The sequence below is a fragment of the Oryctolagus cuniculus genome, chromosome 18 (assembly GCF_051225735.1).
Source record: "Oryctolagus cuniculus isolate XC-2025 breed Fujian yellow rabbit chromosome 18, ASM5122573v1, whole genome shotgun sequence".
Taxonomy (NCBI): Eukaryota; Metazoa; Chordata; class Mammalia; order Lagomorpha; family Leporidae; genus Oryctolagus; species Oryctolagus cuniculus.
In genome coordinates, this window is record NC_142884.1 from 17,311,432 (window position 1) to 17,339,240 (window position 27,809).

At 62.4% G+C, this 27,809-nt stretch overlaps 3 protein-coding genes across 11 annotated transcripts in view; 1 reads left to right on the top strand and 2 right to left on the bottom strand.

Annotated features, from left to right (window-relative positions):
- Positions 1 to 407: 407 nt before the first annotated feature.
- On the bottom strand, positions 408 to 9,510 carry EIF3K (eukaryotic translation initiation factor 3 subunit K). 3 transcript variants are annotated; one of them, XM_002711501.6, is made up of 8 exons: positions 9,419 to 9,510; positions 8,769 to 8,867; positions 6,722 to 6,842; positions 5,416 to 5,490; positions 4,542 to 4,608; positions 4,359 to 4,436; positions 2,892 to 3,017; positions 408 to 470 (listed from the first exon to the last, which is right to left on the bottom strand). In XM_002711501.6, exons 1-8 carry the CDS (start codon positions 9,475 to 9,477, stop codon positions 439 to 441), a joined length of 657 nt encoding a protein of 218 aa, XP_002711547.3. In that variant the 5' UTR covers positions 9,478 to 9,510; the 3' UTR covers positions 408 to 438. The 3 variants fall into 3 exon arrangements, with proteins under 3 accessions (XP_002711547.3, XP_089175346.1, XP_089175347.1); XM_089319220.1 differs by lacking the exon at positions 408 to 470 and adding an exon at positions 1,836 to 2,296; XM_089319221.1 differs by lacking the exons at positions 408 to 470; positions 5,416 to 5,490; positions 6,722 to 6,842 and adding an exon at positions 1,836 to 2,296.
- Positions 9,511 to 10,619: 1,109 nt separating this feature from the next.
- On the top strand, positions 10,620 to 26,138 carry MAP4K1 (mitogen-activated protein kinase kinase kinase kinase 1). 4 transcript variants are annotated; one of them, XM_051847121.3, is made up of 31 exons: positions 10,620 to 10,890; positions 11,068 to 11,125; positions 11,248 to 11,338; positions 11,948 to 12,012; positions 13,141 to 13,196; positions 13,314 to 13,361; positions 13,481 to 13,523; positions 13,611 to 13,683; positions 14,017 to 14,148; positions 14,446 to 14,508; positions 14,615 to 14,696; positions 14,955 to 15,071; positions 15,235 to 15,313; positions 16,237 to 16,295; positions 16,365 to 16,408; positions 16,483 to 16,527; positions 17,267 to 17,309; positions 17,712 to 17,874; positions 17,951 to 18,033; positions 18,798 to 18,882; positions 19,610 to 19,686; positions 19,764 to 19,824; positions 21,338 to 21,446; positions 21,538 to 21,596; positions 21,749 to 21,852; positions 22,281 to 22,455; positions 22,688 to 22,750; positions 22,950 to 23,039; positions 23,120 to 23,190; positions 23,748 to 23,803; positions 25,967 to 26,138. In XM_051847121.3, exons 1-31 carry the CDS (start codon positions 10,792 to 10,794, stop codon positions 26,034 to 26,036), a joined length of 2,463 nt encoding a protein of 820 aa, XP_051703081.3. In that variant the 5' UTR covers positions 10,620 to 10,791; the 3' UTR covers positions 26,037 to 26,138. The 4 variants fall into 4 exon arrangements, 1 of the variants encoding a protein (XP_051703081.3); XR_016224755.1 differs by having other exon boundaries at positions 10,711 to 10,890; positions 21,538 to 21,592; XR_016224756.1 differs by having other exon boundaries at positions 10,711 to 10,890; positions 21,366 to 21,446.
- A 77-nt stretch (positions 26,139 to 26,215) lies between these two features.
- RYR1 (ryanodine receptor 1) overlaps positions 26,216 to 27,809 on the bottom strand; it is a 107,946-nt gene continuing 106,352 nt past the window's right edge. For 3 of the 4 annotated variants that reach the window (XM_089318673.1, XM_070061820.2, XM_089318672.1), the window contains 5 exons: positions 27,309 to 27,465; positions 26,941 to 27,005; positions 26,757 to 26,857; positions 26,559 to 26,610; positions 26,216 to 26,431 (listed from right to left, as the gene is read on the bottom strand). In XM_089318673.1, the coding sequence (XP_089174799.1) occupies positions 26,336 to 26,431; positions 26,559 to 26,610; positions 26,757 to 26,857; positions 26,941 to 27,005; positions 27,309 to 27,465 (471 nt within the window). In that variant the 3' untranslated portion in view covers positions 26,216 to 26,335. 4 annotated transcript variants of the gene reach the window in all.

Consider the following 27,809-nt stretch of genomic DNA (forward strand, 5'->3'; position numbering starts at 1 on the left):
CAAATACCTTGGGATCTAGGGATCGAGTGACAGAAGCAGGGCCCCCGGCCTCTCACACACCCCACAGCACCAGGCTGGGACTTGGGAGAAGTGCCTTGCTCAAAGGGCGGCCCCTGTCCTCTCCCCCGGCTCCTCCCTCCCCCGTTAGAGCTGTAGACCCACTTCCGGGAGGCGAGGCTTCGCCTGTAACCTCGCTGCTGGGTCTCTGAGCCTGAAATGAACAAGGACCCACGTTTCCAAGAACACGGCCAGGAGGCCCTGATCTAAGCCCTGGAATCCTCACCCCCGACGGGGGAACACAGGCTTGGAGAGGGAGGCGCAGGGGAGAAGTCAATGGGGAGAGGAGAAGCCCCCTGGCGGCGCTAGGGGGCCCGTGTGGGTGGCCACAGAGCAGAGCACAGCAGGGCTCAGTCAGCAGCTCTTTATTCGTCCTGGCGGTCACTGGGAGGAGGCCATGATGCTGGACACACCTGCCGAGAAGAAAGGGGGCGCTCAGGTCCAGTGCGGACGCCTGGAGGTCAAGCTCCAGCTGGGCGGATCACGAGTCCCCGCCGGGCCCCGTCACTGTCAGAGATGCTGACGCAGCAGCTAAGCACAACACGCACTGGGCAGCCAAGCGGTCCACAAGCCTGCACGGCCGCCACGAGCGGGGTGACCCCGGGCTGGCCACCCCACATCTCTGCAGGATGAAATGTGTGTTCATGGAGCCGGCGCTGTGGCGTAGCGGGTAAAGCTGCTGCCTGCAGTGCCAGCATCCCATGTGGGCACCGGTTTGGGCCCTGGCCGCTCTACTTCTGAACCAGCTCTCAGCTGTGGCCTGGGAAACAGGAGAAGACAGCCCAAGTCCTTGGGCCCCTACACCCGCATGGGAGACCCAGAAGCTCCTGGCGTCAGGTTAGCATAGCTCCAGCTGTTGCTGCCAACTGGGGAGTCAATCAGCAGATGGAAGACCCCTCCCTTTCTCTCTCTGCCTGCCTCTGCTTCTGCCTTTCAAATAAAGTAATTTTTAAAAAAATCTTAAAATACATGCTCACAACGCCCAGTGCCAACCCAGCGTGGCTAGTTCCTGTCCTTTATAAATGTTTATTTTCATCTACTCCAGAGGCAGAGCGACAGAGAGTGAGCTCTTCCATCTGCAGGTTCATTGCCCAACAGGCGCCATCAGCCAAGAACCCCATCTGGGTCTCCCCCGCGGCTGGCAGGGACCCGATACTTGGGCCATCATCTCCGCTTTCAGGGGCGCATCAGCAAGAAGCTGGATCAGAAGTGGAGGTGGGACTCAAACCCAGGCACTCCAGTATGGATGTGGGTGCCCTGGGCGACGGCGTCACCTCCTGCACCCCAACAGCCGCCCCGGGGACGTGGACCAGGAGCACTGGCACCGACTGATTCACCATGTGCTGCTGGACAGGCGTTCTGGGAACCCCAGTGCCCGCTCAGCCGGGCCGGGCTCCTGCCAAGCTTTCTGGCGGGCGCCGCCTGGTTCCAATCCCTGTCTTTATTTTTACTTATTATTTTTAGATTTATTTGTTTGAAAAGGCAGAGTCACAGAGAGGCAGAGGCAGAAGCAGAGAGAGGTCTTCTATCCGCCGGTTCATGCCCCAGATGGCCACAATGGCTGGAGCTGTGCTGATCCAAAGCCAGGAGCCAAGAGCTTCTCCCAGGTCTCCCATGTGGGTGCAGGGGCCCAAGGACTTGGGCCATCTTCTACTGCTTCCCCAGGCCATAGCAGAGAGCTGGATGGGAAGTGGAGCAGCTGGGACTCGAACTGGCGTCCACATGGGATGGGATGCCGGCACTACAGGTGCCAGCCACCCCCCCGCCCCCGTTCCTATCTTTAAACACCACACTCAAGAGCGTAGGGCACAGACTGGGAGACGGTGTGCAAGCACAGCATCTGTTTTGCTTTGTTGAGCCACCAGGCGGGCTGTGTGAGGCCAATGTGTGTGCATGACACAATGCATGATACTCAGCTGTGTGACTGGCTTGTCGCTGTTACATATGGGTTCGCTCATTTCACACTCGTATTTTTGCCAGGCAGGCATTTTGTGATGTCTGCGAGGGGCTTCAGAAAGCCCAGAGGTGAGGGCAGGTGCTTCATACATTGTCGTGCAGGGCCTGGGCTCCAGCCCCTGCTGCCTTCCCAGTTCCCAGTTGCCTTCCTGCCACCGTGCATCCTGGGAGGCAACGAACTCTTGGACCCTGCCACCTGTGTTCTCCGCTTCTGGCTTCAGTCTGGCCCAGGCCCAGATGTTGGGGGCATTTGGGGAATGACCAACAGATAGGAGAGCTCTGTCTGCTTTTCAAATGAAAGTTCAGGGAGAATGCGTATCATGAAAACACTGCATGCATTTCAAACCTTTAGTTCAGCAAAATAATTCCCGCTTCGATTCCATTCCCCAGACCGCCTGGCGCAGCCTCCTATCACTCCGTAACTGGCGGTGGCAGCCCCTGCTTCACGCGGTTGCTGCGGGGACCACGTGACTTAGCAAACAGAAGAGCTACACCTGCCTGTTTTTCTCTCTGCCACTCTGCCTTTCAAATAAATACGTAAAATAAAAGAAAAAAGAAAGGTGAAACAGAGCTAAAAAATAAGAAAAAGAAAAAGCTACACAGTGTGTCCTGACCACGCTGCTGGCGTAGGAACAGACACGCGGAGAAGTCAGCCAGGAAACAGGGAAGCAGAGTCCCAGCCAGCGATCATGGCTGCAGAGCCTGCACAGGAGGCCCTGGGGCCCCAGGGCAGGGAAGGGACAAAGGAGCGAGGCCCTGGCCCAGCCCACCAGGCTCCATCCAGCACGCCCCGCCCTCCCTCCCGGGGGAGTGGCCTCGGGCTACAGCAGCCCGGGAGCCCAGCAGGTGCAGATTCCCAGGCCTGGGGTCCCACTCACTGTCAAAGTCGATCTTTTCCACGATGTTCTTGGGCTTGATGCTCTCCTCCTGGCTGCAGATGAAGATCTGGCCCGACTCGTCAGCGCTCCAGCCGTACTTACTCATCCACATCTTCAGCTGGCTGTCTGTGGGGCACACGGGCAGCACAGGGACGTCAGCCAGCACGCTAACGGGACCTCCTGCCCGGACAGCAACAGCCCTGCCGCCGGCCCACCTTGCGTGGCTATCCCCCAGGCGGCAGCCAGGGGGCGCCCTTCCCATTGCTACCCTTTCGTCCTCATTGATTTTGTGTTTCTCTTTTCTCTCCCAGTGCAAATCCTGGTCACCAACAAGTGTTTACTAACCTGATTTCCCCTATGAGCTACCTGAAATGACTGTGAGATTACATTACATATCATTATTACCACCCATTATTCTTTCCACCCTGAGAAAATATGGCAGCTGGATGTCAGGCAGGAGAGTGTGCGGCCACTTGAAACATTTTTGTCTGGGGGCAGGCACTGAGGCGTAGCAGGCAAAGCCGCCACTTGCGATGCCCGAATCTCATGCAGGCACCAGTTCGAGTCTGGCTGCTCCACTTTCAAGTCAGCCCCCTGCTACTGCACCCGGGAGAGCAGCAGCAGATGGCCCCAAGTCCTTGGGCCCCTGCCACCCACGTGGCAGACCTGGAAAAATTCCTGGATCTGGTCTGGCCCAACACTGGCCGTTGTGGCCACGTGGGACGTGAACCAGTGGATGGAAGTCTCTGTTTCTCCCTCTCTGCTATCTCCTTCAAAATATCTTAAAATATTTTAAAAGTGCACAAAATAAAGACACAAACCACTGGAGCAAAAGGCAAAAACGGGGCAGGCGTCTGGTCAGTGGTGAAGACTCGGCTCGGATGCACCCATCCCACGCCAGACCGCCCGGCCCGAGATCCAGCTGCTCACGGACTCTGTTCTCTGCGGCTGTGCAGTGTGGGAGGCAGGTGACGGCTCGGGTACCGGGTCCCGCCACCACTGTGGAGACCCAGACTGAGTCCCCAGCTACCAGTTTCGGCCTGTCCCAGCCCCGGACCCAGCTGTTGTGGGTTTTTACTCTGCGCCTCCCCACCCTCGGCCCCCTCTTCCAACGGTGAACACGAGGGACAGGACCCCGCTGGAGGACCCCGCTGGTCGGCTCTGCTGCAGGCGGCCCTTGCTCCTGAGGCTGCCCCCTCCAGGAGCGGTGTGGCTCACAGCACGACTCGGGCCCAGCTCTGATCTGGGGGATCCGGGACAGCCAATCTGTGCCATCCTGTTCCGCTCACTGCTGTGTGCCTGACGTCCACAGGGCCGCCAGCCAGTCCATGAATGACTGGCACAGGCTCTCCCCACGGGAGAACGCCTCATCAGTCCTTGTTTCCTTCAGAAACGAGCAGCCGGAGGCTCAGGGTCCCCAACCGACGCCAACCTCCCACCCAGGCACAAGGGAGCCAGGGGCCTTACCTGTCAGGTCCCCAAGCATCTCGGCCAGCAGCCAGCGGTCAATGTGCTGGTAAGTGATGCCCACGACATGGCAGATAACTGTGGACAGACAAAGCTGCTGAGGGGCCGCCCCGGGCCCCGCCGCCAGTCCCCACCGCCAGTCCCCACCCCGTGCCTCGTGGACCCCAGGCTCCAAGGACTCACACTTGCGGACGGAGTCTTCGAAGCCGGTGATGCCTTCCAGGAGGTCCATGTTCTCATCCAGGGCTTGCTGCAAGGGCAATGGCCGGCTCACACAACAAACAGTGGCATTAACGGTCCCAAGAGCGGGGGCTGGGGCCAGGCGATGCCTGGGTGCGGCGTGGGGGCACCACGGGTTAAGCCGCCACTTGGGACACCTGCATCCGTCCGGGAACGCAGGTTCACGTCCCAGCTGCTCGGCTTCTGATTGAGCTTCCTGCTAATGCACCCTGGGAGGCAGCAAATGGTGACCCAAGCGCCTGGGCTCCTGCCACTCACGTGGGAGACCCAGATGGAGGCCCAGGCCTGGCTACCGTGGGCGTCTGGGGAGCGAATCAGTGGATGCACGCGCTCTCTCACTATTGCTTAAGTAGGTGAAAATAAAATAGGAAAAAAAAGAACTGGTGCAGGGCATGACCCGGCATGAGGGCTGAGGTCAGGCAGAGAAGAGACCAAGAAATTAGGGAACCGAGAGGCCGGGGCGTGGGAGGCTCACCTCTGTGGCGCCCCGCACATCTAAGAATTAGGACAGGCAGTAGAGCAGGCACGAGGAACACTAACATTCTCCCCGAAACAAGACACGGTCACTGGAGGGCTGACCCCACAGGAGCGTCTGGCCGGGGGGGGGGGGAGAGGGGGGGACTGGGAATGGCTGAGGAACAGCAGGGGGAGGCCACAGGCACAGAGGGCCGGGCTGGGGGTGAGGACAAGCGTGCCCGGGGCCCCCGTGAGTTCCTGCAGGCAGAGCACTGCCCGTCCGGCCCAGCAGGCAGCCAGTGTGGCTCACGACCCCCTGCCGGCACTGTCCTCCCAGGACTCGGGACTCAGGGCACCTTACCCAGAAGGCCTGGAAATGACAGGTCTCCAGCAGGTCTCCGAGGTACAGAATCTGCCGGATCGGCCGCTCTTCTTGCTGGGAGCGAGCGTTAAGGGAAAAAGCTCTGGGAGCCTGGAGCGCCAGGGGGATGAGCTTTCTGACTGCCAAGGGCCACGCCGGTACTGGTGACATCACCCCCACACCGCCCAAACCATCAACTTACAAAGTGGCCAGCCGCAGGTGCAGTGAAGTTCAAGTGCCACCTGTGGCTGCCTTGGCAGGGTCAGAACAAATGGTTCTCGGGCCTTACACAGCCCACTGCGGGCCTGTGGACCCAGGTCCATACCCCGCCCTAGAGGCTGGGCTGGTACTTGCTTACCCCTCCCCACCCACCTTCCTCTAATCCCCTTCCCTCCAAAGGCTTAGCTCAGTAAACAAGGGGGAAATGACGCCGTCTTATCTCCCCTGGGGCCACAGGCGGGGTGAACGGGCACCCCCGCAGGCAGGTGACCAGGAAACGCGACCTGCACAGAGCAGACAGAACACACGCCGACACTGCCGAGACGCTGTCGCTGGGGTGAAGGGAACATGGGGACGCGTCCCAGCGTCGTGGGAGAATGGAATACAGAGAGAACGCCAGCGCAAGGGACTCGGAACCCCATGCAGCTCCTAATCCGCATCACCAGCTCCCCGAAAGCCCCTCGCCTGTCTACCGTGCAGAGGTCGTGGAAAAGGCCCCAGGAATCACAGCCGTGCTGTGGTGGAAGGGATGGGGGGCAGGGCAGGCGGGAGAGTCTTAGTTTCCACTGTTTTCTCTTTTGCATCTTAAACTGTGACCCACGCTCCCGCTCCTACAAAGCAAGGACAAACTCCCGGAGACGGACACAGGCGGCAGAGCAGGCTCCGTGAGCCACCGGCCCTTCCTCGGCTCGGCCCCGACAGCACAGGCAGCCATGTTGCCGGCCAGCACGAGGGCCCGCCCACCTTGTGAGGCGCCGGCGGGGAGCGGCCAGGCCATAGCTGGAGGCACTGGGCCCTCCTGCCCTGTCCTGGTCCCTTACCCAGGGCTCCCTCTGCTGGCACCACTGGGGCTCCTTTCCGAAGCACGGGGCCACTCCCAGCGCCCTGCGGCTAACGCTTCCCAGGGCTCCCCAGTGTCCTCGAGACCTGGCCACGTTCCACTTGGAAATCCCTGGCATTCCCGTGCCCGACTCGCTGTGCTGTCCGAGACAGCTGCGGCCTCTTGGGTTCCCTGCGCCTGGATCGCCCTGCCCTGGCCCTCCAAGAGGGCAGGGCCCAGGCCCACAGCAGACACACGGGAGGATACGTGAGCCTGGTCGATCATGCACTTGCACAGCGTGAAGTCTGTGTGGGGCAGGTTGGTGAGGGCCTTCAGCAGGATCTGGGCTGTGACCGTGGTCTGAAAGAAGGCTGGGTTGAACTGGTACCTGGGCAGGGAGACAAGACACATGGAACGGGGCCACCTCCACCGGCACGTGGCCCACTGCTGTGCTCTGCAGCCTGGGAGCTGGCCAGGCCGGGGCTCCGGTCCCCACAACGACACTTTCTGGCTACATCACCTTAACCTCCCAATTCCCTGCTTTCTGCTCTGTAGACGGGGATGGTTTGACCTCAAAACCACCCAGAAGGGCAGATAGTGCCAAGAGACTCGCCAACAGGTGAGTCTAGGAGCCGTCTGGGGAGTGGCTCAGGCTCTGGAGCAGCCTGCCTAGGTTTAAAACTCCCTGCGGAGCAACCGTGGATGGCTTGTTTTCAAGTCTCAGCAAAGAACAGGGGCCGACGTGGTGACATAGCGGGTAAAGCCACCACCTGCAACACCGTCATCCCATATGGGTGCTGGTTCAAGACCTGGCTGCTCCACCCAGCTCTCTGCGAATGCGCCTGGGTAAGCAGAAGATGGCCCAAGTGCTTGGGCCTCTGCACCCACATGGGGGACCCAGAAGAAGCTCCTGGCTATGGCCTGACCCAGCCCAGCCCTGGCTGTTGCAGCCATTTGGGGGAACCAGCGGACAGAAGATCTCTCTCCCTTTCTGTCTCTCCTCCTCTGTCACTTTGCCTTTCCACAAAGAGAGGGAGGGAAAGGGAGGGGGAGAGAGAGGGGGAGGGGGAGGGGGAGGGAGAACGACACCCGCATCTCCCTCACAGGAGGGATGGGATGCGGTGACCAGCTGAGTCACATGATGCTGGCAGCACAGTGGCCAGCGCGTGGGTAACAGCCGATACTGGTGCTCGCCAGTAACAACCTGCTCTCCCGCGCAGACGCAAAGCCCCACTGTACAAATACCACCACCAGGGCTACGTAACCTGCCAACACCACACAGCTGATCGTGGGTCAGAGAGCACGCGAGAGGGAAGAAACCCGAGGTCCACCCACAGCGAATTAAGACAGAGTCACACAGTGACCAGTGCTCACCAAGGACAGCCACAAAATAAAAATAAATACACAGCCTGGGGGAGGGCTCACCCTCCCCACGGCCGAGTGCCTGGGTTTGGTGCCCGTCTCCAGCTCCTGACCCTGGGAAGCAGCAGTGACAGCTCAAGTGACCGGGTCCCCGCCTTCCGCCGGGAAGACCTACACTGGGTTGCTGGCTTTAGCACAGCCCCAGGTGCCAGGGGGATCTGGGAGTGAACCAGTGGGAAGCAGCCCCATCTCTCGGCCCCTTAAATAGGTCAGAACAAAACCAAACCTGAACAACGCACAGTGTACTGATCTCACAGACCCAGGGCTGAAGCAGGATGCACACGTCTGTGAACAAGTTCAAGGCCAGGCCACGACCTCAGGACATAGATGCCATGCACATGGGGGCTCGCTTAAGCTGTATCTCCTTATCAGTTTCATGTACTACCCTACTCACACATTTGTATTTTCTAAAAAAATGTATTTGAAAGGCAGAGTTCCAGAGAGGGAGAGACACACACACAGAGGCCTTTCATTTGCTAGTTCTCTCCCTACATAGCCGCAATAGCCAGGAGCCTGGAACTCCATCCGGGTCTCCCACACGGATGCAAGGGCCCACGCACCTGGGCCATCTTCCACGGCTTCCCCAGGCGCATTAGCAAGGAGCTGGATCAGAAGTGGAGCAGCCAGGACTCAAACCAGCACCCATATGGGACACTGACGTCACAGATGGAGACTTAACCTGCTATGTCACAACACTGGCCCCTGTAATTAATTTTTTAAAATTCCTCCCTCCTCCCGCCCCTACTTCCCTGGTCTCCCTGGTGTCATACAGCCAGAGAACCCACAGGCTACACCCAGCTACCCACTTCTCACCCACCCACCCCACCCCCGTGCAGGGAACAGCAGGCTGCTAGCTGCTGACGTGGGGGTGGGGACCGGGCCAGACACTCACAGTTTCAGGACAGCCAGGTTGGCTTCCAGGTCATAGGCGTTCTCCTTGGCCTGCGTCTCCACGTAGCGCTCCAGCGTGGCCAGGTTCTCGGGATTGTACCTAGCAGAGACTCGAGATGAGCAGAGACGGAGGCATCCCTTGGTGGGGCTGGGGGCCACCCTAACCTGCTTCTCCCTCCCTCCTTGCCACTGCCCAGGTAAAGGATCGGCCCTATAACCTCTCATAAAATCGGGGTCCCCAAGCCCACCAGAGTCCCGGGTCTTGCCTGGGATGCCTCCCCAAGTTCGCAGCCAGCCAGTGCCGCGGTACACACGTGGCTTCCTCCCCGCCTCACTACCCAGCTCCCCCCGGCACAGCTCTGCCCGCTCCAGCCCACTCCTACGTGTGGCTGGGTTGCTCTCCCCTTCGGAATGGGAACTCAGTCCAGGGAAACCGCCTGCGGGAGTCTCGGTCCCATCTGGCTCCTAGCATTGCCTACTGTCAGTCTCAAGGCAATTAAAGAGGCGGCCGAGTGGGGGGCTCGGCTCGCCCCCGGCTGCCCTGCGCTGTTTTCCAAAAACGCCACTCCCTCCGGGAATGCCCTCCCCACGAGCCACCCTTTGCTCCTCCATTCCGCGTGGCCAGAGCGCTCCGCCTGACCGGGCTCAGACCTGTCGATACCCTTGAGCAACTTGCCCACGTTCGCTCTCATCTGCTCAAACATCGCCATGGCTCCCGCCGCCTTCCGCAAGCAGCCCGCACCAGGTCTCCCAAGGCCGGAAGAGGAAAGACGTAGCGGAAACGGAAACGACGTACGCGGCTCGGCACCGCCGGGCGCGCCGAGGCGGAAGGCGCAAGCGGCGGCGGCCACGCTTTCCGGCTGACACGTGATCCGCCCCCGCCCCGCAGGCGTAATTGGCGCCTGCGCGTTTGCTCCGCCCGAGCTGGACCGACCGCGAGAGAAAAAGCTCAGTGTGACCCAGGGCGCAGCCGCCGTCGTGGGAGCGAGGAGGCGGGGCTGAGCTTTTCCCGGGCCTCGCAGGTCCCGCTTCGGGCCCGGGGACGCGCGCGCGCGCGCACGAAGGCGCCAGGAAGAGGCCGAGACCTGCCGGCGTGCGTGCACGTCGTATTGCGCGCGGCCGTGAACCCAATGAACTGTGCGGGAAGGCACGGAGCCGCCTTTTTTTTTTTTTGGGCCGCGGCCGAGTCCCGACCATCCTGGGCTCCTGAGACAGGATCCCGAGCTTCTCCGTTTCAAGTTTTGAACTGTAGTCCCCACCCTCCGTCCCAGCTCCAGCCACAGGGGAATAGGGGTCCACGAAGCCGTGCGCTCTGCTGGGCAGAGGCTGGGGTAAAAGGTTCCTAGCCTCCGCCCCCTGGCTGAAGGCTTAGACCCCCCTGTGTGCCGCCTTGAGTTATTTGTGTCAAGACTGTACACTACACACGCGGGTACACATGCATGGCCACATACGTGGAGGTGTGCGCTCTGGGTAACTCCACGTGTACACAGATACCCAGGCATGCACATGGTTAGGCCTCTGCAAAACTCTGGGCACACGGATGTGTCCTAGGGAACAGGTGTGCAGGCTGCACGGCCGTCCCTGCGCAGACCTGCCACTTCCGAGTGTAAGCACCCATGGCTAGTAGCCCCAGACACCCTCCAGCAGCCCAGGACTGGAGGAGGGGGGGAGAGGGGGTGCTAGGGCGCTCCCCTCCCCAGGTTACAATTAAGGCTATTTGCATCTCATTTACATCCAGCCCCCGGCCTTGGGGGCGTAGGGGGGTCCCCTGGGTCCCGAGGCAAGCTGCTCCTCACTGGCTTTCGGAGCCCAGGGGACAGGGGTGGAGCCGTTTGCCCAGGCCTGCAGCTGGGACAGGAAGCGAGAGTGGGGAAGGGGGAGGCCACAGCCCACAGAGAGGAGGCGAGGCGGTGCAGGGCTTGTGGGGAAGGGAGGGAGGGAGGGAGGGAGGGAGGGAGGTGCCAGAGCTGGAGCCCTGAGGCCCCGCTGGCCCCTGGGCACAGGCCCAGCTCCAGCCCCCAGGGATGGACCTCGCGGACCCCGACATCTTCAACAGGGACCCCCGGGACCACTACGACCTGCTTCAGCGGCTGGGTGGCGGCACCTACGGGGAAGTGTTCAAGGTGAGCAGGCCTCTCGGTCTCTCCGTCACCCTGAAGCCCAGGACCTTCGGGCTGAGGCCCAAGCAAGGAAGGGGGTGCAGGAGGGCCCCAGTGCTTAGCCTTGGCTCAGGGATGCTGGGGTGGGGGGTGGGCTCGGGCGGATGGAAACCCTCCAGCTGCAAACTTGCCCTTTCCAAGGCTCGAGACAAGGTGTCGGGGGACCTGGTGGCGCTGAAGATGGTGAAAATGGAGCCTGGTGAGCGCAGGACCCGGGACCCCTGCCCTCCCCTCCCCTCCCCTGCCGCACCTGCGGGCCCCGCTGGGCCGGCCTCCTCTGCCTTCCCGGCAGCTTTCTTTTCTCTCCGCCCCTGCTCGCAGACGACGACGTCTCTACCTTGCAGAAGGAAATCCTCATATTGAAGACCTGCCGGCACGCCAACATCGTGGCCTACCATGGGAGCTACCTCTGGTGACGGCCTCCCCCTACCCCGACCTGGGGTCCTCCCTCCCAAAGGGGCACCCGCTGACCTCCTCTCCGATTCTGGAGCCCCATCTTCAACTGGGGCACCTCGAGCTCACCCCCGAGTCCCAAACCCCGCTTTTCTGCCCAGAGCCCCCTTTTCTGCACGGTGGTCCCCAAATCAATGCCTTCCCAGGAGCCAGGCCTGAACTCAGCTCTGCTGGAGACTCGGCCCTCCCCTGGCTTCCCGCTCTGCTCCTTTAACGGGACCCCTGCAGTTCCCTGCCCCTCGGATGAACGCTCCAGACAACCTCAGCCCCCCCCCCCCAGCCCCCTGCTCGCACGCGCCTCCTGCTCACTTCCACGGTCTGAGGGCTCTCACACAGCAGAGGGTGCAATGGGTCTGAAGGCCAAAGACCTGGGTTTGCGCCGAGTCGCCCCTGAACACAGTTTCCTTTCTGAGCCTCAACTTCCCCCTCTGTAAAATGGGAATGGGGTGGGCAGAGGGAAAGGGAGGGATGCCACCGGATGCTGATGGTCTTGAGCCCAGGGCCCTGCTGCAGATGGTAACGCGTTGCCGCTGCTACTGGCCTGATTGCTACTCTCCAACCGCTGCAGGCTGCAGAAGCTCTGGATCTGCATGGAGTTCTGTGGGGCTGGCTCTCTCCAGGACATCTACCAAGGTCAGAGGGGGGGTGGGGGATCCGGGCCCCTCCCCGCTCCCCCCATCCCTCTGCGTGTCCTTGGGAACTGGTTTTCTGGTCTGGATTTCAAACAAGGAGCCCCTTCTCTGGCCCCAGGTGATGCTGAGGGTGTCATGATGACCCAGCATGCCCCGGGGCCTGGCCAGCCTCAGTCTCTCTGCAGGCAGTGATTCCCCCCACCCTCCCCCGCCCCGCCCCACCCTTGTCCCTGTCTTGGTCTCTGCAATTTCTGGCTTATTCCTGGGTCTCAGCGCGCCTGCGTTCTCTGGCCCCTGGGAGATGCCCCACCGTCCTCGGATGAGGGGCTGAATTTCCAGTTCTGGCTCTTGGCCTGCCCTTGCTCCGACCACCTGCCCTGTGCGCCCGTCTGTCCCTGTCTTGATCCCCTCTTCACCCCTCCTGTCTCTTGCTGACTTGCCACATCTTGGTCTCTGTCTCAGTTCGGATCTGTCCCTGTTCCGTTCTCTCTCTCTCTCTGCCTCTCCTCATTTGGCAAAAATCACATCACTCTGCCATCCACAGCCCACCCACGAGAAGCCCACACCTCTCATCACGTGAGGCCCCGGGTCTCAGCCCACACGTGATGACCAAGCTCGCCTCCTGCGACCTTCCTCCCCCCACGTCACTGCTTGTCAACCCCCTCCCGCTGCCGCCCCCGGCCCCTGCCCTCCCATCCTCACGGCTGTGACCTTAGAATAGCCACTGCTGACCAGCTGCGCCCGGGGTCAGAACCCTGCCCACACGCACTTCCTGTTGTCTGTTCTGGCTCTTTCTTCTCGCTATTGGCGCCTCCCGTGGGCTCCGTTTTGCTCACCTTCTGGTCCGCTGCCTGCCTCCCCGCCCCGGACTGTGCTCTCCCCGAAGCCAGGGATGGTTTGCCTCCGCCTCCCGGCTCTGCCCTGGTGCCTGGCACCCAGCAGACACAGCACCTGCCTGCGGAGCTGAGCGACTGCCCCCCTCCAGCCTGGCTCCTCGCTGAGCACCCTTCCATCTCCCCCTCCCCGATGGCACCCTCTCAGCTGGTGTGGGCGGGGGCCGGGGGACCCCCTGGGGCTCTGGTTGCCCAGCTCCCCCCAACACCCGGCCTGGCCCGCGTGCCCCTTGCAGTGATGGGCTCCCTGTCTGAGCTGCAGATCGGCTACGTCTGTCGGGAAGTGCTGCAGGTGAGGAGAGCCTGGGCCCTGGTGGGGCTGGGGCTGGGGGTACAGGGCAGGCGGGGCCCTACTGTAGCCCCACCCACCCAGGGGGCACTCACGCACCCCCTGCCACCCTCTCCCCAGGGACTGGCCTACCTGCACTCACAGAAGAAGATCCACCGAGACATCAAGGTGGGCTGGGCGCTTGGGTACCCGACGGGAGTGACCTCGTGGTGGGGCCAGGGGGCAGGGCAGCGCTGGGCTACACAGCAGGGGCTCCAGCAGCTTCTGGGCCCCTCTCTCGTCCCCAGGGAGCCAACATTCTCATCAATGATGCTGGGGAGGTCAGACTGGGTGAGTGTGGCTGGTGGGGGGTGGGCAGGGTAATGGCAGGGGGCACCAGGGGACCCCAGCTCACCAAATCTCCCCCTTTGCCTCCAGCTGACTTTGGAATCTCGGCCCAGATTGGGGCGACGCTGGCTAGACGCCTCTCTTTCATCGGGACGCCCTACTGGTGAGTGACACCTGGCAGGCAGCTCTGGGCACGGTGCGGAGTGGACAGTGGCTTTCCCACGGGTCCCTGGGAATGTTCCGCCTGGCTCTGTTCCCCAGCCTTTGCCCGCCTCCGTGGAAGAGCCACCCGTGTTCAGTCACCCATTGTCTGGGTCCCTCTGTGCCCTCTCTGTCCGTCTCTCAGCCTGGTGCTGCTCCCGGCTCACCGCTGTGTCCCTGACCCTGTGTCTGTCTCCATGTCCGTGTCTCTGTCCGTCTGGCTCCCTGCCCTTCCTTCCTCTCCCCCACCCCACCCCCGTGCCACCCCGGGCTGGCTGAGGCTCTCTGCCCCCAGGATGGCTCCCGAAGTGGCGGCTGTGGCCCTGAAGGGGGGCTACAATGAGCTGTGTGACATCTGGTCCCTGGGCATCACGGCCATCGAGCTGGCTGAGCTCCAGCCGCCGCTGTTCGACGTGCACCCGCTCAGGTAGGCAGGGGTGGGCACCCCCCCCCAGAGCCCAGAGACCCTGCCCAGCCCTGAGGGCCCCCCAAGAATGCCCCTAGTGGAGAAAGCCTGTCTTTAGCCTTCTACCCCTGAGACCCCCAACTCGGGGACCCCCCGTGAGCCTCTGGGGTCGGGGGCGGAGTGCCTCCTGCGCTGCTTCTAGGAGCTGAGCCCCATCGCCTCCCGTCCCTGGCTGACTTCAGTGCTCTCCGAGCCCCTGAAGCCATGGGGCCTGGCCCCCTGGAGGGCTCAGCCCCGCTTCCTCCCCTCCTCCTCTAGGGTCCTCTTCCTCATGACCAAGAGCGGCTACCAGCCTCCGCGGCTGAAGGAGAAAGGCAAATGGTAGGAGGGGGGCGGGGGGCAGGGGTGAGGGGTGGGGAGTGGGGGTGGGGTGGGGGCAGGCCCGGCGGCGCCCTGACCAGACAGTCGCCGTCCCCTCGCCCTGAAGGTCAGCTGCCTTCCACAACTTCGTCAAAGTCACCCTCACTAAGAGCCCCAAGAAGCGACCCAGCGCGGCCAAGATGCTCAGTGTAAGTCTCTCGCCCTCCCTGGCTCTGCCATCCGGGGTCTTTCCCAGGGCTTCCCGTGCCGGCCCGAACGCGGGGATCTCCGTCTGCAGCCCCTGGCCCCTGGTGTTGCCCAGGACGCCCCTCTAGGGCCCCCACATCACTCCCCGAGCTGCTGGGACTCTCAGGCCCCCAACACCCCTGAATGCGCCAAGGCGCCTGCAAGGGCCCCGGCCCCGGGTCTCTGAGCTCCCCGTCGGCTCAGGCCTCTTCCTCCCGCAGCATCAGCTGGTGTCCCAGCCCGGGCTGAGCAGAGCCCTCATCCTGGATCTGCTCGACAAGCTGAGGAACCCCGGGAAGGGGCCCCTGGCGGGCGAGAGTGAGGACGACGAGCCTGAGGTGAGCCTCCTGCCTCCGCCTGGGCCGTCCCTGCAGCGGGCAGGAGGGAGGACAGCCGGGGCACCAGGCTGGGCGCACAGACGGGTAGCGGGGGTGGGGGAGGTGGGGGACAGGGCGCAAGGCTGTGAGCCCTGACGCAGCCGCCCCGCCCCTGCCCGCCCAGCCGCCCCCGGCCATCCCACGGAGGATCCGATCCACGCACCGGTCCAGCTCTCTGGGGATCCCAGATGCAGACTGCTGTCGTGAGTAGACTCCTTGAGGCTGCGGACCGCACACCCCGTGATAGACCCGAGACCCCCACCCTCCCGCCCCGTCAGGTCCCATGAGAGACTCCAGAGGCCTCATCACCAGCTGACCTAGAAAATGACCGGAGGGGCCCCCGCCCTGCCACCCACAGACCACATGAGGCCGCCCAACACCACCCTGGTCCCAAAAGGGCCCGCAGACGTCTCCTTTGGCGCAGGTGTCTGTGTCACAGTTGAGACACTGCTTGCGAGGCCTGCCTCCTATTCCCGAGTGTGTGGGTTCAAGACCCGGCCCCGCTTCCCATTCCAGCCCCTTGCTAGTGCACACCCTTGGAGGCAGTGCTGACGGCCCAAGGACTTAGGTCCCTGCTACCCACACGGGAGACCCGGAATGGTCTCCTGGCTCCTGAGGCCTGGTCCAGCCCCAGCTCTAGGCATCTGGGCAGAGAACCAGTAGATGGAAGACTTCTCCGTCTCTCTGCCTTTCAAATAAACAAAATCAAACAAACAAAAGAGGTTGCACTTAAAACAGAAAAGAAATCTGTATCAGAACCTGTGCCACCCATGTGGACCCTGACAACACTCTGTAAGCACCTTGACCCCCAAATGAGACCCCTGGAAACCGAGACCCCATCCCACGGGACATTGACTCCAACACCCAAATCCATCTCGCGACCGCTGCCTCCAGCTCACCGTGGCCCCCCACCTCGCAGCCTCTGCCCCCGACTCACAGTGGTCTCCCACCTCACAGGCAGCCCCCCACTTGCAGCCCCTGCCCCCGGCTCACTGTGCTCCCCCACAGGCAGCCCCTGCCTCCGGCTTACTGTGCCCCCCCACAGGCAGCCCCTGCTCCCAGCTCACCATGGCCCCCCCATCTCACGGCCCTGCCCCCGGCTCACTGTGCCCCCCCCCACACACAGGGCGGCACATGGAATTCAGGAGACTCCGCGGTGTGGAGAGCAGACCCCCAGCCCACACGGTGAGACGCCCTCCCTCTCCCCGGGGCCTCCCGCGCCCCAGGCCTGGCTGACCCTCGCCTGTCTCCTAGGCTCGCCTGCAGCCCCCTGCAGACTCCAAGGGTGGCAGTCCCAGGTGAGGGGGTCCCCGGGTGGGGTGGGGGCTGGGACGCGTGCCAGCCACTGAGGCTCACGCCTGGCACTCTCCAGGAGGGACCAGTCCGAGTCCGATGATGACTATGACGACGTGGACATGTAAGAGAGGCCGGGCCCGGCTCCTGGCCCGCACTGCAGCCCCCGCCTCCCTAGACGCCCCTCTGCCTCCCTCAGTGCCACCACCCTCACCTTCTCCCCTCTGCAGCCCGGCTCCCTAACCCCACCTCACCCTCCGACTCTTGACCCTCGCCCAGGCTCCAAGCCAGCGTCCTCCACTTTCTTTTCCCTTCTTACCTGGCCTGCGATTTCAGTGGGCACTGACCCCACCATAGATCTTTCCAGAATATCCTCTGGCCCGGCCACAGGCCTCTCCCCGCCTCTCCCTCAGCCCCAGACCTCAGCGGCAGCCCAGTCTCAAAGGCCTGCTGAAGGTTTCTCTGACCTCTGACCCCTGACCCTCCACCCTCCTTATTCAACCTCAGTCCCTGGAAATTTCCCGAAGGCCAGACCCTGAGCCCCAGCCCCGAACCTCAACCCCAGTCACAGCTCAGGCCCAGGCATCCCCAGCCCGCAGACCCAAGGGCGGCTCGTTTACTGCATACATCATCCACGTGCTGGGCATCTGAGGAGCACCGGGTCCCGAGTGTGGACTTGACCCAAGGCAGTGGCTAGGATCTGTGCTCCTGGACACCTTGTCAGCCGTCCACAGCCCGGAGTCGCTGTCACCGCTGTTAGCGCGGCCCTGGTCTTTGCAGCCTCAGCTCCAGCCAGGCCGAGTCGCCCCTCGCCCCGTCCCAGGCCTCCAGCCCCGCCCCCTTACCCCACCTTTGTGTTTCAGCCCCGCCCCTGCAGAGGACACACCTCCTCCACTGCCCCCCAAGGTAAGGTGCTGGGGCGGCGAGGCCAGCTCCTTGGACCTCAGCTCCTGCATCCCAGGGCCGTCGGGGGGTGCACAGCTAGGGGTCGGGGCGATGAGCTGCTGGTGGGTCTGCCAGCCGCCTCCCTGGGCACCCTAGGGTGGGCTTCTAGACCTTTAGCCTCAGGAACACTGGTCCTTGGTGGGTCCCAGGAGCCCCCTGCTGCACCCAGCATCAACTCTTCAGTGTCCGGAGCGTGCTGACGTTGGGGGAGGGGAGAGGCAGTGGAAGGGCGGGCAGAGACAGTCGGGGGCCCTTGCTTGCTCTGGGCTTGGGGGCAGGTGGCGGCGGGCACTGGGCTCGCCACGGGCAGCCTCTCCTTACGAGCGTCTGACGCACCTCCCATGCTCCTCTCCGTCTCCGAAGCCCAAGTTCCGTTCTCCATCTGACGAGGGTTCTGGTGGGGCTGGGGATGAGGGGCAGCTGAGCCCGGGGGTGCTAGTCCGGTGTGCCAGCGGGCCTCCCCCACGCACCCCCCGTCCTGGGCCCCCTCCAGCCTCTCGCAGCCCCCACCTCACCGCCTATTCAGGTAAGGGGGTGGGCTGGGGTGGATGGGGGTCAGGAGAGGGGGCCTTGGAGGTTGATTGTCCCCCTACCGCCCTCAGAACCCTCGCTGTGGAACCCAGCCCTCCGGGATCCTGCCCAGCCCCCAGTGCTACCCCCCAAGAAGGAGAAGATGAGGAGAAAGGTGAGGCCAGCCACGCTGAGGACACAGCTGGGGTGGGGTTGGAAGGACTCACGGCGGGTGTGCCAGACACGGATCTCATGGCTCTGCCTGGTGACGGCGGCAGGTACCCCGGGGAGGGTGTCCCCATTTCACAGAGGGGGAGGAGGCCCAGAAAGGGGTAAGTCACAGCTGCCCCTGTATCGGGGGGTGGTCCAGGGCAGCCTGTGGACACCAAGACCCAAGGATGCCCAGGGCCCGCATATAAGAGGACACAGAACCCATGCCTGCTTCCCTGTGCTTTACTGGTTTCTTTTTTTTTAAAGATTTATTTATTTGCTGCAATTTCTTTTTGGGAATATGTTTTTAAAAACTTTTACTTACCTGAGAGGAGATACTCCCACCTACTGGTTCACTCCCCAGATGCCCGCAACGCCAGGGCTGGGCTGGGACCAAAGCTGGGAGCCAGGAGCTCCATCCAGGTCTCCCATGTGAGTGGCGGGGCCCGAGCCCTTGAGCCGCCACTGCCGCCTCCCAGGGTGCACATTAGCACGAAGCTGGAGTCAGGGCCAGGGCCAGGGCCAGGCGTGAGCCCAGGCGCGCCAGTGCGGGACACAGTCGCTCAGGCCACACCTTCGCCCCTGGGCCCGAAGCCCGCCCCCGGGGGAGCCAGCTGAATCCCTTCGAGAAGGTGGAGGCGGGATTTGAACCCTGGTCCTTCTGTCTTTACCACTGCCTCTTCCTGTCCCCTGCCCCCTCTTGCTGGCCCCGCTGCCCGGCCTGCCCAGGAATGTGCGCTGCTGGTGAAGCTGTTCAATGGCTGCCCGCTCCGCATCCACAGCACAGCCTCCTGGACACACCCGTCCACCAAGGGTGAGCGCCGGCCGGGTGGGGGTGGGGCCGCATCCACGGCACAGCCTCCTGGACACACCCGTGGCCGGGTGGGGGTGGGGCCGCATCCACGGCACAGCCTCCTGGACACGCCCGTCCACCAAGGGTGAGCGCCGGCCGGGTGGGGGTGGGGAGGAGCCTTATGGAGCTGGAACAGGACAGCGCCTGTGGTTCCTGCTGGGGCCTGGGGACCCAAGGTGGGTGGATGGAGGGGAAGTCAGAGCACAAGGGGAGGTTCGGCCGGAGCCCAGCGGTGGAGGCTGGGAGCAGTGTCCTGGGGTCAGGAATTCGAGGGGTCAGAGTGTAGCGGGAAAGGCAGAGTCTGGAGGTGAGCGGTGTGGAGGGGACAAGGCCAGTGAGGGGTCACAGGGGACAGAAAAGCCGTGTTTGCGGAGGCCTGACTTTGGGGTCAGTGCTGAGACGGGGTTAGCTCGAGAGACGGGGACAGAAACCAGAGGGCACTGGGGCGGCGGGTCTTGAGTTGTGGGTCCCAGTGAGGAGCTGAGGACAGTCAGGATGTGCCAGTTGGAGCCGGAAGAGCGCCCCCAGGCGGCAGGGCGGGGAGTCACAGAAGGATGGGGACCGACAGTAGCCTGAGGGGCTGGTCAGGGCTTGGGTTCAGGCTGAGCGTGTTGGCTGGGGTGAGAGGGCACGGGTCAGGCCAGGCTGGGGTGGGGAAGGTCCTAACGTCCTGGCTGTCTCCCTGCAGACCAGCACCTGCTCCTGGGGGCTGAGGAGGGCATTTTCATCCTGAACCGGAGTGAGCAGGAGGCCACGCTGGAGATGGTGAGGGGCCGGCCCGGGGTGGGGCAGGGGCGCCGGAGGCGGGGCCCTCACAGGAGCCCTCTCCCCTTTCTCCGTAGCTCTTTCCTAGCCGGACCACCTGGGTGTACTCCATCAACAACGTGCTCATGTCTCTCTCAGGTCTGGCTGAGGGGCGGGGGGGTGGGGGCAGAAGTTGAGGGTCGAAGGTCAGGGGCTTGGGAGGTGGATGGGCACAGATGCCGAGACCCAAGTTGCCGTTCCCGGAGCCCGAGGTTCAAGTCCCGGCCACTTTTTCACTGTGGGACTTAGGCCAAGGGATTTCTCCCCCGCCCCCAGCCTCAGTTTCCCCATCTGTAAAGGGAGAGCAGAATAGTCCCCACCTCTCAAGTCCATTTTGAGGTTGTTTCTACAATAAATTAGTCTTAAATAGCTTTGATGGCAATCAGAACTAATTCCACACAGATTTTAAAAATCTGTCATTGTCTTATAAATATTTTGTACAAGAGAATTTATCTTATTTTCATTATTTGAAAGGGGGGAGAGGGAGAGAGAGAGAGAGAGAGAGAGAGAGAGAGAGAGAGATCTTCCATGTATTGGTTCACTCCCCGAATGCCCACAACAGCTGGGACTGGATCAGGCCAAAGCCAGGAGCCCGGAACTCCATCCAGGTCTCCCACGGGTAGCAGGGACCCCAGCACTGGAGCCGTCACTGCTGCCTCCCAGGCGCACGTTAGCAGGGAGCTGGGACTGGAAGCAGAGCCGGGACTGCAGCCCAAGCACGCCGATGCGGGTTGCTGCAGCGGGCGTCTTACCCACTGCCTCAAACACCCACGACGTGCGTAAAATGCCCTCTGAATTTAGGAGAAACAAGCAAAGAGTATTCATGCGCTCGCTGATAACACACTTGTGGCGACAAACATTAGAGAATTTCTAGATGTAATTCTTAGACTTTGTAACATGAGTGTCTTCAAAAAGTTCCTAGAGGGGCCGGCGCCGTGGCGCGGTAGGTTATTCCTCCACCTGCAGCGCCTGCATCCTATGTGAGTGCTGGTTCGAGTCCCGGTTGCCCCTCTTCCAGGCCAGCTCTCTGCTGTGGCCCGGGAGTGCAGTGGAGGATGGCCCAAGTGCTTGGGCCCTGCACCCCATGGGAGACCAGGAGAAGCACCTGGCTCCTGGCTTCGGATTGGTGCAGCTCTGGCCATTGTGGCCAATTGAGGGGAGTGAACCAACGGAAGGAAGGCCTTTCTGTCTTCCTCTGTCTGTAACTCTACCTCTCAAGTAAATAAATAAAATCTTAAAAAAACTAAAAGTTCCTGGGGGAAAGTGCACCTTACGAAAATGCCTGTGCAGGGCTTTCAGCTTCTGCACTAACACGAGCTTGTCTGTCACCTGCGTTTTCGCACACGCTGTTGGAAGTACTCGTGTCTGGGTGACGTCATCGGAGTGGCTAAGCGTCCAGCGTGTCTCTTAGGTGGCCACGGGCTCCGCAGGGATCGGGAACGTGCTGGTTTTGCTCACGGCCGTGGACCATGGCCAAGTACAGTGCCTGTACAACCTGTTGAGAAAAACGAATGAATGAGAAGTCTGGGGCCCAGGGAGGGGACAGGGGACAGGAGGTGGCATCTGGGGTCCTATAACGTCCTGCTTCCCCCTACGCACACACACGCTGCAGGAAAGACCCCCCACCTGTATTCTCATAGCATCCTGGGCCTGCTGGAGCGGAAAGAGAGCAGAACCGGAAGCCCCATCGCTCACATCAGCCCCCACCGGCTACTGGCAAGGTAACAGCTCCCCGTGGCGACACGGCCAGGCGCCTGGGTCTCCCCCACCCCTCGCGCTGTCCGCCACCCTTCACGTGCACCTCTGCTTCAGGAAGAACATGGTCTCCACCAAGATCCAGGACACCAAAGGCTGCCGCGCATGCTGTGTGGGTGAGAGCGAGCCCATGGGTGCGCAGCAGGGGGCGGCGGGGACCGGGGTGGCCCTGGGTCTCCCTCTTGGACAGGGTGTGCGGTCGCTTCGGGGGAGAGGGGCGCGGCGGGGGGACTGGCCCTGACGCGGCCGTCGTTGGCCACGCCCGCAGCGGAGGGTGCGAGCTCCGGGGGCCCTTTCCTGTGCGGGGCATTGGAGGCGTCCGTGGTCCTGTTCCAGTGGTACCAGCCCATGAACAAGTTCCTGCTCGTCCGGGTAAGGGGCGGGATGGGGTGGCCGGGGATTGCACTGCACCTGCGGGCCTCCGCCGAGGCCCCCACCCACTGCGACCTGCGCCGGCCCCTTCAGCCCCACCCCTCGCACCTGGGCCTATTCGTACCCCAGGCCCCGCCCCGCTCCCTGGGTCTCCAAGAAGACCCCGTGCCGGGCTGCCCCGTCCGAAGTCTCTAAATAAATTTTGCACACTTGGGGGCCCGTCCCTTGGAGTCGTACCTTCCTGTCGCCAGGGCGACACCCCCCCCCGCCCCCCCGAAAGCAACACCCATTCTGAGGCCACAACTTCTAAGGAGGCAGCACCTAAGCCCACTCGGGCCCGCTCCCAGGCCCCGCCCTCCCGGACGCCGCCCCGCCCAGGCCCCGCCCCCAGCCTCCTCTGAGCCCGCCTCTCCCCGTGCGGCCCGCAGCAGGTGCTCTTCCCGCTGCCGACGCCTCTGCCGGTGTTCGCGCTGCTGACCGCGCCGGGCTCCGAGCTGCCGGCCGTGTGCATCGGCGTGAGCCCCGGGCGGCCGGCCAAGTCCGTGCTCTTCCACACCGTGCGCTTCGGCGCGCTCTCCTGCTGGCTGGGCGAGATGAGCACCGGTGAGCGCGGCCGTCGCGCCGAGGGCGGACCCGGGTGGGGCTGGGGTGGGGCTGGGCGGTGCTTAGAGGCGGGTCTCAGCTCGCTGGCGAGGTCGAAAGCAGCGCGGAACCGGGGTTTAGCTTACTTGCTTGGAACCCAAGAGGGTGTCCCGCAGAGGGGCTGCTGTGGGGGTGGTGCGGGGAAAGAGGAGAGGGGCCGAGTGGGTCCTTAGCGCCCCCTGGTCTCAAACAGAGCACAAGGGGCCAGTGCAGGTGACCCAGGTAGAGGAAGACATGGTGATGGTGTTGATGGACGGTAAGAACCCCCCGCCCCATCCCTGCCTGGATTGCCCCCACACACCCGGAAGCCCACTCCCAGACCTTGTGCCCCTTGGAAACCCCGAGCCTCTCCAGCTCTTGGCGCTGGGCTTGTTGCCTGGTGCCCTAGGGACCCTCAGAGCCATGCTCCCAGTTCTGAAAACCCTCTCTACCCGCCCCTCTCCCCCCACTTCCAGGATCTCTGAAGTTGGTGACCCCCGAGGGAGCCCCAGCCCGGGGCCTGCACACACCTGAGATCCCCATGACGGAAGTGGTGGAGGCTGTGGGTATGTGCGGGGAGGAGAGGGCCCAGGAGGGGAGGACCCCCAGGTGGTCCCCAAGGGCAACGGCACTGCTTTCTCCCCAGCTATGGTTGGGGGTCGGCTCCAGGCCTTCTGGAAGCATGGCGTGCAAGTGTGGGCTCCAGGCTCAGACCAGGTGAGTCTCTGCGCCCCTGCCCCAAAGGCGGTCTCGCGAGTCCGGGTGGGGGGTCCTAGAGCTCAGCCAGAGCCCCTCTCAGCCCCAGACCTCTTGAGTCCTAACCACGGCCCTGGCCACCGTGTGACCTGCGGGGGGCTTTGCTGCTCTCTGCGACTCTGTTCCCCAGCAGTAAAGTGCACTGTGGAGACAGGTGGCGGTCAAGGGCATGGACCTGACCGCCTGGATTGGAGTCCAGCTGTGTGACCTTCGGCAAATGATTTAACCTCGCTGAGCCTGGCTGTCCTCATCTAGGACACGGAGGGGAAATGGTGCTTGTCTGTGGACAAGGGGGCCCTTCCGCTCTGTATTCTAGGTCGTGTTCACCTAGTGGGCGGTAGGATAGTAATCTGAGCAGAGTGAGGCTGAGTAACCTGCCCAAAGTCACACAGCAGGTGCATGGTGCTGGCAAGAACGATGATTCTGGGACCTGAGGCTGGACGACCGAGGCCCCTCCTTGCTTTCTTTACGGGAGAGGTGAAGGGTCTTCTGGGCACTGACATGCAATTTTCCCCCAGCTGCTGCAGGAGCTCAGGGACCCCACCCTCACCTTCCGTCTGCTCGGCTCTCCCAGGTAAGGTCAGGCAAGGGGCCCGAAGGAAGCCAGGGGCTCTTCACATGGACCAAGCTCCCCAGGGGTCCCCCCACCTGTGTGTTTAGCCAGGGGCTCTTCACATGGACCAAGCTCCCCAGGGGTCCCCCCACCTGTGTGTTTAGCCAGGGGCTCTTCACGTGGACCAAGCACCCCAGGGGTCCCCACACCTGTGTGTTTAGCCAGGGGCTCTTCACGTGGACCAAGCTCCCCAGGGGTCCCCACACCTGTGTGTTTAGCCAGGGGCTCTTCACATGGACCAAGCACCCCAGGGGTCCCCACACCTGTGTGTTTAGCCAGGGGCTCTTCACGTGGACCAAGCTCCCCAGGGGTCCCCACACCTGTGCGTTTAGCCTGGCTACTGTCGCCTGGCCTCGGCTCCACCCCTGCCTCCCGTAGTCTGTTTCTCACCTGGCATCTGAGGGCGCATTTTCATTTCATGTCAACGTTTTCAAATGTTTGCTTATTTCCACCTTCGGGAAAGGTGGAGTACAGAGAAAGACAGAGATCTCCTTCACCTCGTTCACTCCCTAAACGCCCACACGAGCCAGGGCTGGGCCTCCCACCTGGGTGTTGGGCCCAGACGCAGCCCTCATCCGCTGCCTGCCGGCGCAGCAGCAGGAAGCTAGATGGGAAGCGGAGTAGCCAGACTCAAACAGCGCCTGATACGGGTGCGGGGCCCTGAGTGCGGCTTACGTGCGGCTCCCCAATGCCTGCCCCTCGTTTTATTTTAATGACCGGAGATCACTATTTTAACTTTTTCTTTTGACATAATTTTAGGTTCACAGAGAAGTTGCGAAACTACTACAGAGTCTTGTGTCCGTTTCACTCACACTCCCTGGATGTTAACTTTTTCTTTTTCTTTCTCTTACACAAATGTTAAAAAACAAAAAGTAATTTTTTTCTTACTCTTTGGGAATAAGTCGCAGGCAGGATTCCCATTTCTCTCTACATGCTTCAGCCTACGTTTCCTGAATCAAAGGCTGTAACCTTGCACACCAAAATGCAGCTGTCAGAACCGAGACAGTGTCTCTGTCCCCGGCTGCTAATTCAAACACCCATGCAAGGGCCACCAGCTGTTCCAGTGCTGCCCTTTATAGCCAGGAAAATTAATGATTCTTCCTGCTCCAGGATCCAACCCAGGACCAGGGGCTGACCTTAGGAGTCATTTTCTTCCTTCTTCTTTTAAAATGTATTTGAAAGATAAAGTGACAGAGACATCTTCCATCTGCTGGGTCACTCTCCAAATGCCCACAGCAGCCCGGGCTGGGCCAGACTGAGGCCAGGAGCCAGGAGCTCCATTCTGGTCTCTCACAGGGGTGGCACAAACCCAAGGATTTGGACCATCGTCTGCTGCCTCCCAAGGCACCTTAGCAAGAAGCTGGATCAGAAAAACGGAGTCACTGGGACTCAATCCAGGCTCCGGACTCGGGCGTCCCAAGGGCTGGCTTAGCCCACGGGGTCTCCACGCCTGCCTTAGGAGGGGCAGTTCTTAGACTTCTTTGTCGTCCACGCTCTTACCACTTTTGAAAAGCACAGTAAAGTTACTTTGTAGAAGGTCCCTCCGCTGAGTTTGAGGCTCCAAGTTATGCACTTGGGCAGGAAACCACAGAAGTGAGGTTGTGTCCTTCTCAGCGCATGACAGCAAGGGGCCCGTGAGGCCATCGGTCCCCGGCAGAGGTAACGACTTGGGTCGTGTGGTCAGGCGGATGAACCCGTCTTCTCACTGCAGCGTCGCTGTTTGTGAGACGCTCCTCTGGGGAGACTCACTGAGTCACTGTGCTCTTTCTTGAACGGCTTTCACCGCTGGCGTCAGCGTCCTCCGACTCTGGGTCAGGGCGGCTACCGAACGCTGATTTTTCCCTCATCTGTCTTTCCTTGAGTTTGTGCTGGCGGGTGTCGCAGCACGGGCAGAGCTGCCCCGGCCCTGTCCCCCCAGGCCTCCTTCAGGCTCCCCCGCGGCTCCGCCTGGCCCGGGGGTCCCTGCCTGGCCACGCCGGCCTCTCTGCAGGCCCGGAGCTCCCCAGAGGCTGGGCCACGCCTGCTCGGTCACTCCTGCAGCCCAGCATCGGGCTGCCACCCTCTCTTACTAACTGCGCTGTGAGTGAGTGAATGAATGACCTGACTTCCCCATTCCTCCCTCAGGCCCGTGGTGGTGGAGACGCGCCCGGCAGATGATCCGACGGCCCCCAGCAACCTCTACATCCAGGAATGAGTCTCCTGGGGGTGCCGGGAGCCAGTCCCTGTACCCCCCAGCAACACACACTAGTGCTCACGTCGTGTCCTTGTTTCCCAATAAATAGGACCTTAGCCTCTGTTGTCTTGTTTTTTCTGGAGGGAGGCGGGATTTCTGGATGCCGACTCCCCCTAAATTTCAACAGCCCGACACAGAGATGCCAGGGGGTGGAACAGAGACTTTATTTCTCGGGTTCGGAATCCCTCTGCCCGGGGGGCCTGGAGGGCTTGCTGTGAGAAGAAGGCACTGGAGGTGGGGTGGAGGGCAGCCGGGGCGTCTCAGCTCAGCTGGTCCTCGTACTGCTTGCGGAAGCAGTCGCCGGCGGGGAAGAAGTCCCAGCACCTCTCCTGATACATCTTCCAGACGTAGGACTCCTGGGGCGGGGCGGGGCGGGACGACGCCGTGCGTCTCAGCTCCAGTCTCGGCATCAACAAGCCTCCCGCCCCCGCTGACCGGCCGCCCACGTCCCTGCCCGCTGACCGCCCGCGATCACCCGCTCACCTGGCCCGTGTGCTCCGTCTCGTCCTTGTTTATCAGATACATCAAGAAGAACCTGAGGGTGGGAGGGCCGTGGGCGCCGTCAGAGCCGCCCTCCTGCCCTCATTGGCTGGCTGGCTGGCCGCCACACCCCTCCCCCCTCTCCTGACTGGCTGAGGCCCAGCGCCCCGCCCCCTGATTGGCCAGCGGGCCCGCGCTCACATGTAATTGGCCAGATTGTGCTCCTCTAGCGTGTGGGTCTCGAAGCCGTGCGGCGTGGTATCGAAGTAGTCGCTGCCAATCCCGCAGATGAAGCATTTGGTCTGCGAGGCCGGGAGGGGCGGTCAGAGTCGAGCCCACTCGCCCGGACGCCCTACTCCCGGGGGGCGGCCCCAGCGCGACCCACCTCCATATCTTCCTTCACTTGCTCCTGCTGGTCTCGGAGCTCGCCGAAGGCGTCGATAATCAGACCTGGGCGCGGAGGCCGGTCAGCGCCCGACCTCTGACCCATCTCCGACCCCTCCCACGTGCATCCCCTAGCTCCCGAGCAGGAAGCAGGGGTTCACTGAGCACCGCCCCCCAGCGAGCTGAGCCCTTAGGAGGTCAGTCCCATCCGTAGGCCCGTTTCGCAGATGCTGAACCGAGGCCTAGGAAGGTGGCTTGTTCCAGGTCTCGCAGTAGGAGGGGGCAGGGCGGGGATGGGAACCCTACGGAAGGACCTAGCCTGTCTCCGGGCAACGAGGACCCGCCCCCGCGACCCCCGCCTGCGCTGACCCTGGATGATGGCCAGCAGGATGACAATGACGAAGAAGAAGAAGGTGATGTCGAAGACCACCCGGTAGAGCTCGTATTCATCGCCCGCTGGGTCCTCGATCTCGTCCCCGATGCCTCCGCCAGCCCGGACGCCCACGTACATGTGGAACAGGTAGCACTGGGGACGAGGGACACGCTGGTCACTCAGCCGCTCAGCGTTCACGGGGGACCGACAGTGACTGAGGCAGCCCGGGCTCTGCCCTTGCGGGGCTCACGACGTGACGTCAGTGACAGCCCCGAAACGGCCACGGCTGTGACAAGGAGAGCGCAGGCAGAGGGGCCGGGGCCGGGGGACAAGGAGTGAGCAGAGGTGAGCTGGGGGAAACACGGCAAGCCCTGTGAGTCCAGGGGAAGCTTCCTGGAAGAGGGGACACGTGTAAGCTGGAACTCGGAGGAGGTGGGGGTGAGGGGAGTAGGAGAGCCTGTTCCCGGCAGAGCGAACCGCCCGTGCTGTGTCATCAT

Bases quoted from the DNA above. Each gene is read 5' to 3' on its own strand.
- MAP4K1 (XM_051847121.3), top strand. From the start codon at position 10,792: ATGGACCTCGCGGACCCCGACATCTTCAACAGGGACCCCCGGGACCAC. The intron at 13,362-13,480 runs GTGGGCTGGGCG...TCTCGTCCCCAG, and splicing joins AGATCCACCGAGACATCAAG to GGAGCCAACATTCTCATCAA. The intron at 17,875-17,950 runs GTAAGGGGGTGG...TACCGCCCTCAG, and splicing joins CCACCTCACCGCCTATTCAG to AACCCTCGCTGTGGAACCCA.
- EIF3K (XM_089319220.1), bottom strand. From the start codon at position 9,477: ATGGCGATGTTTGAGCAGATGAGAGCGAACGTGGGCAAGTTGCTCAAG. The intron at 8,868-9,418 runs GTCTGAGCCCGG...AGTCTCTGCTAG, and splicing joins TTGCTCAAGGGTATCGACAG to GTACAATCCCGAGAACCTGG. The intron at 4,609-5,415 runs GTAAGGTGCCCT...TTGCCCTTGCAG, and splicing joins GTCATTTCCAGGCCTTCTGG to CAAGCCCTGGATGAGAACAT.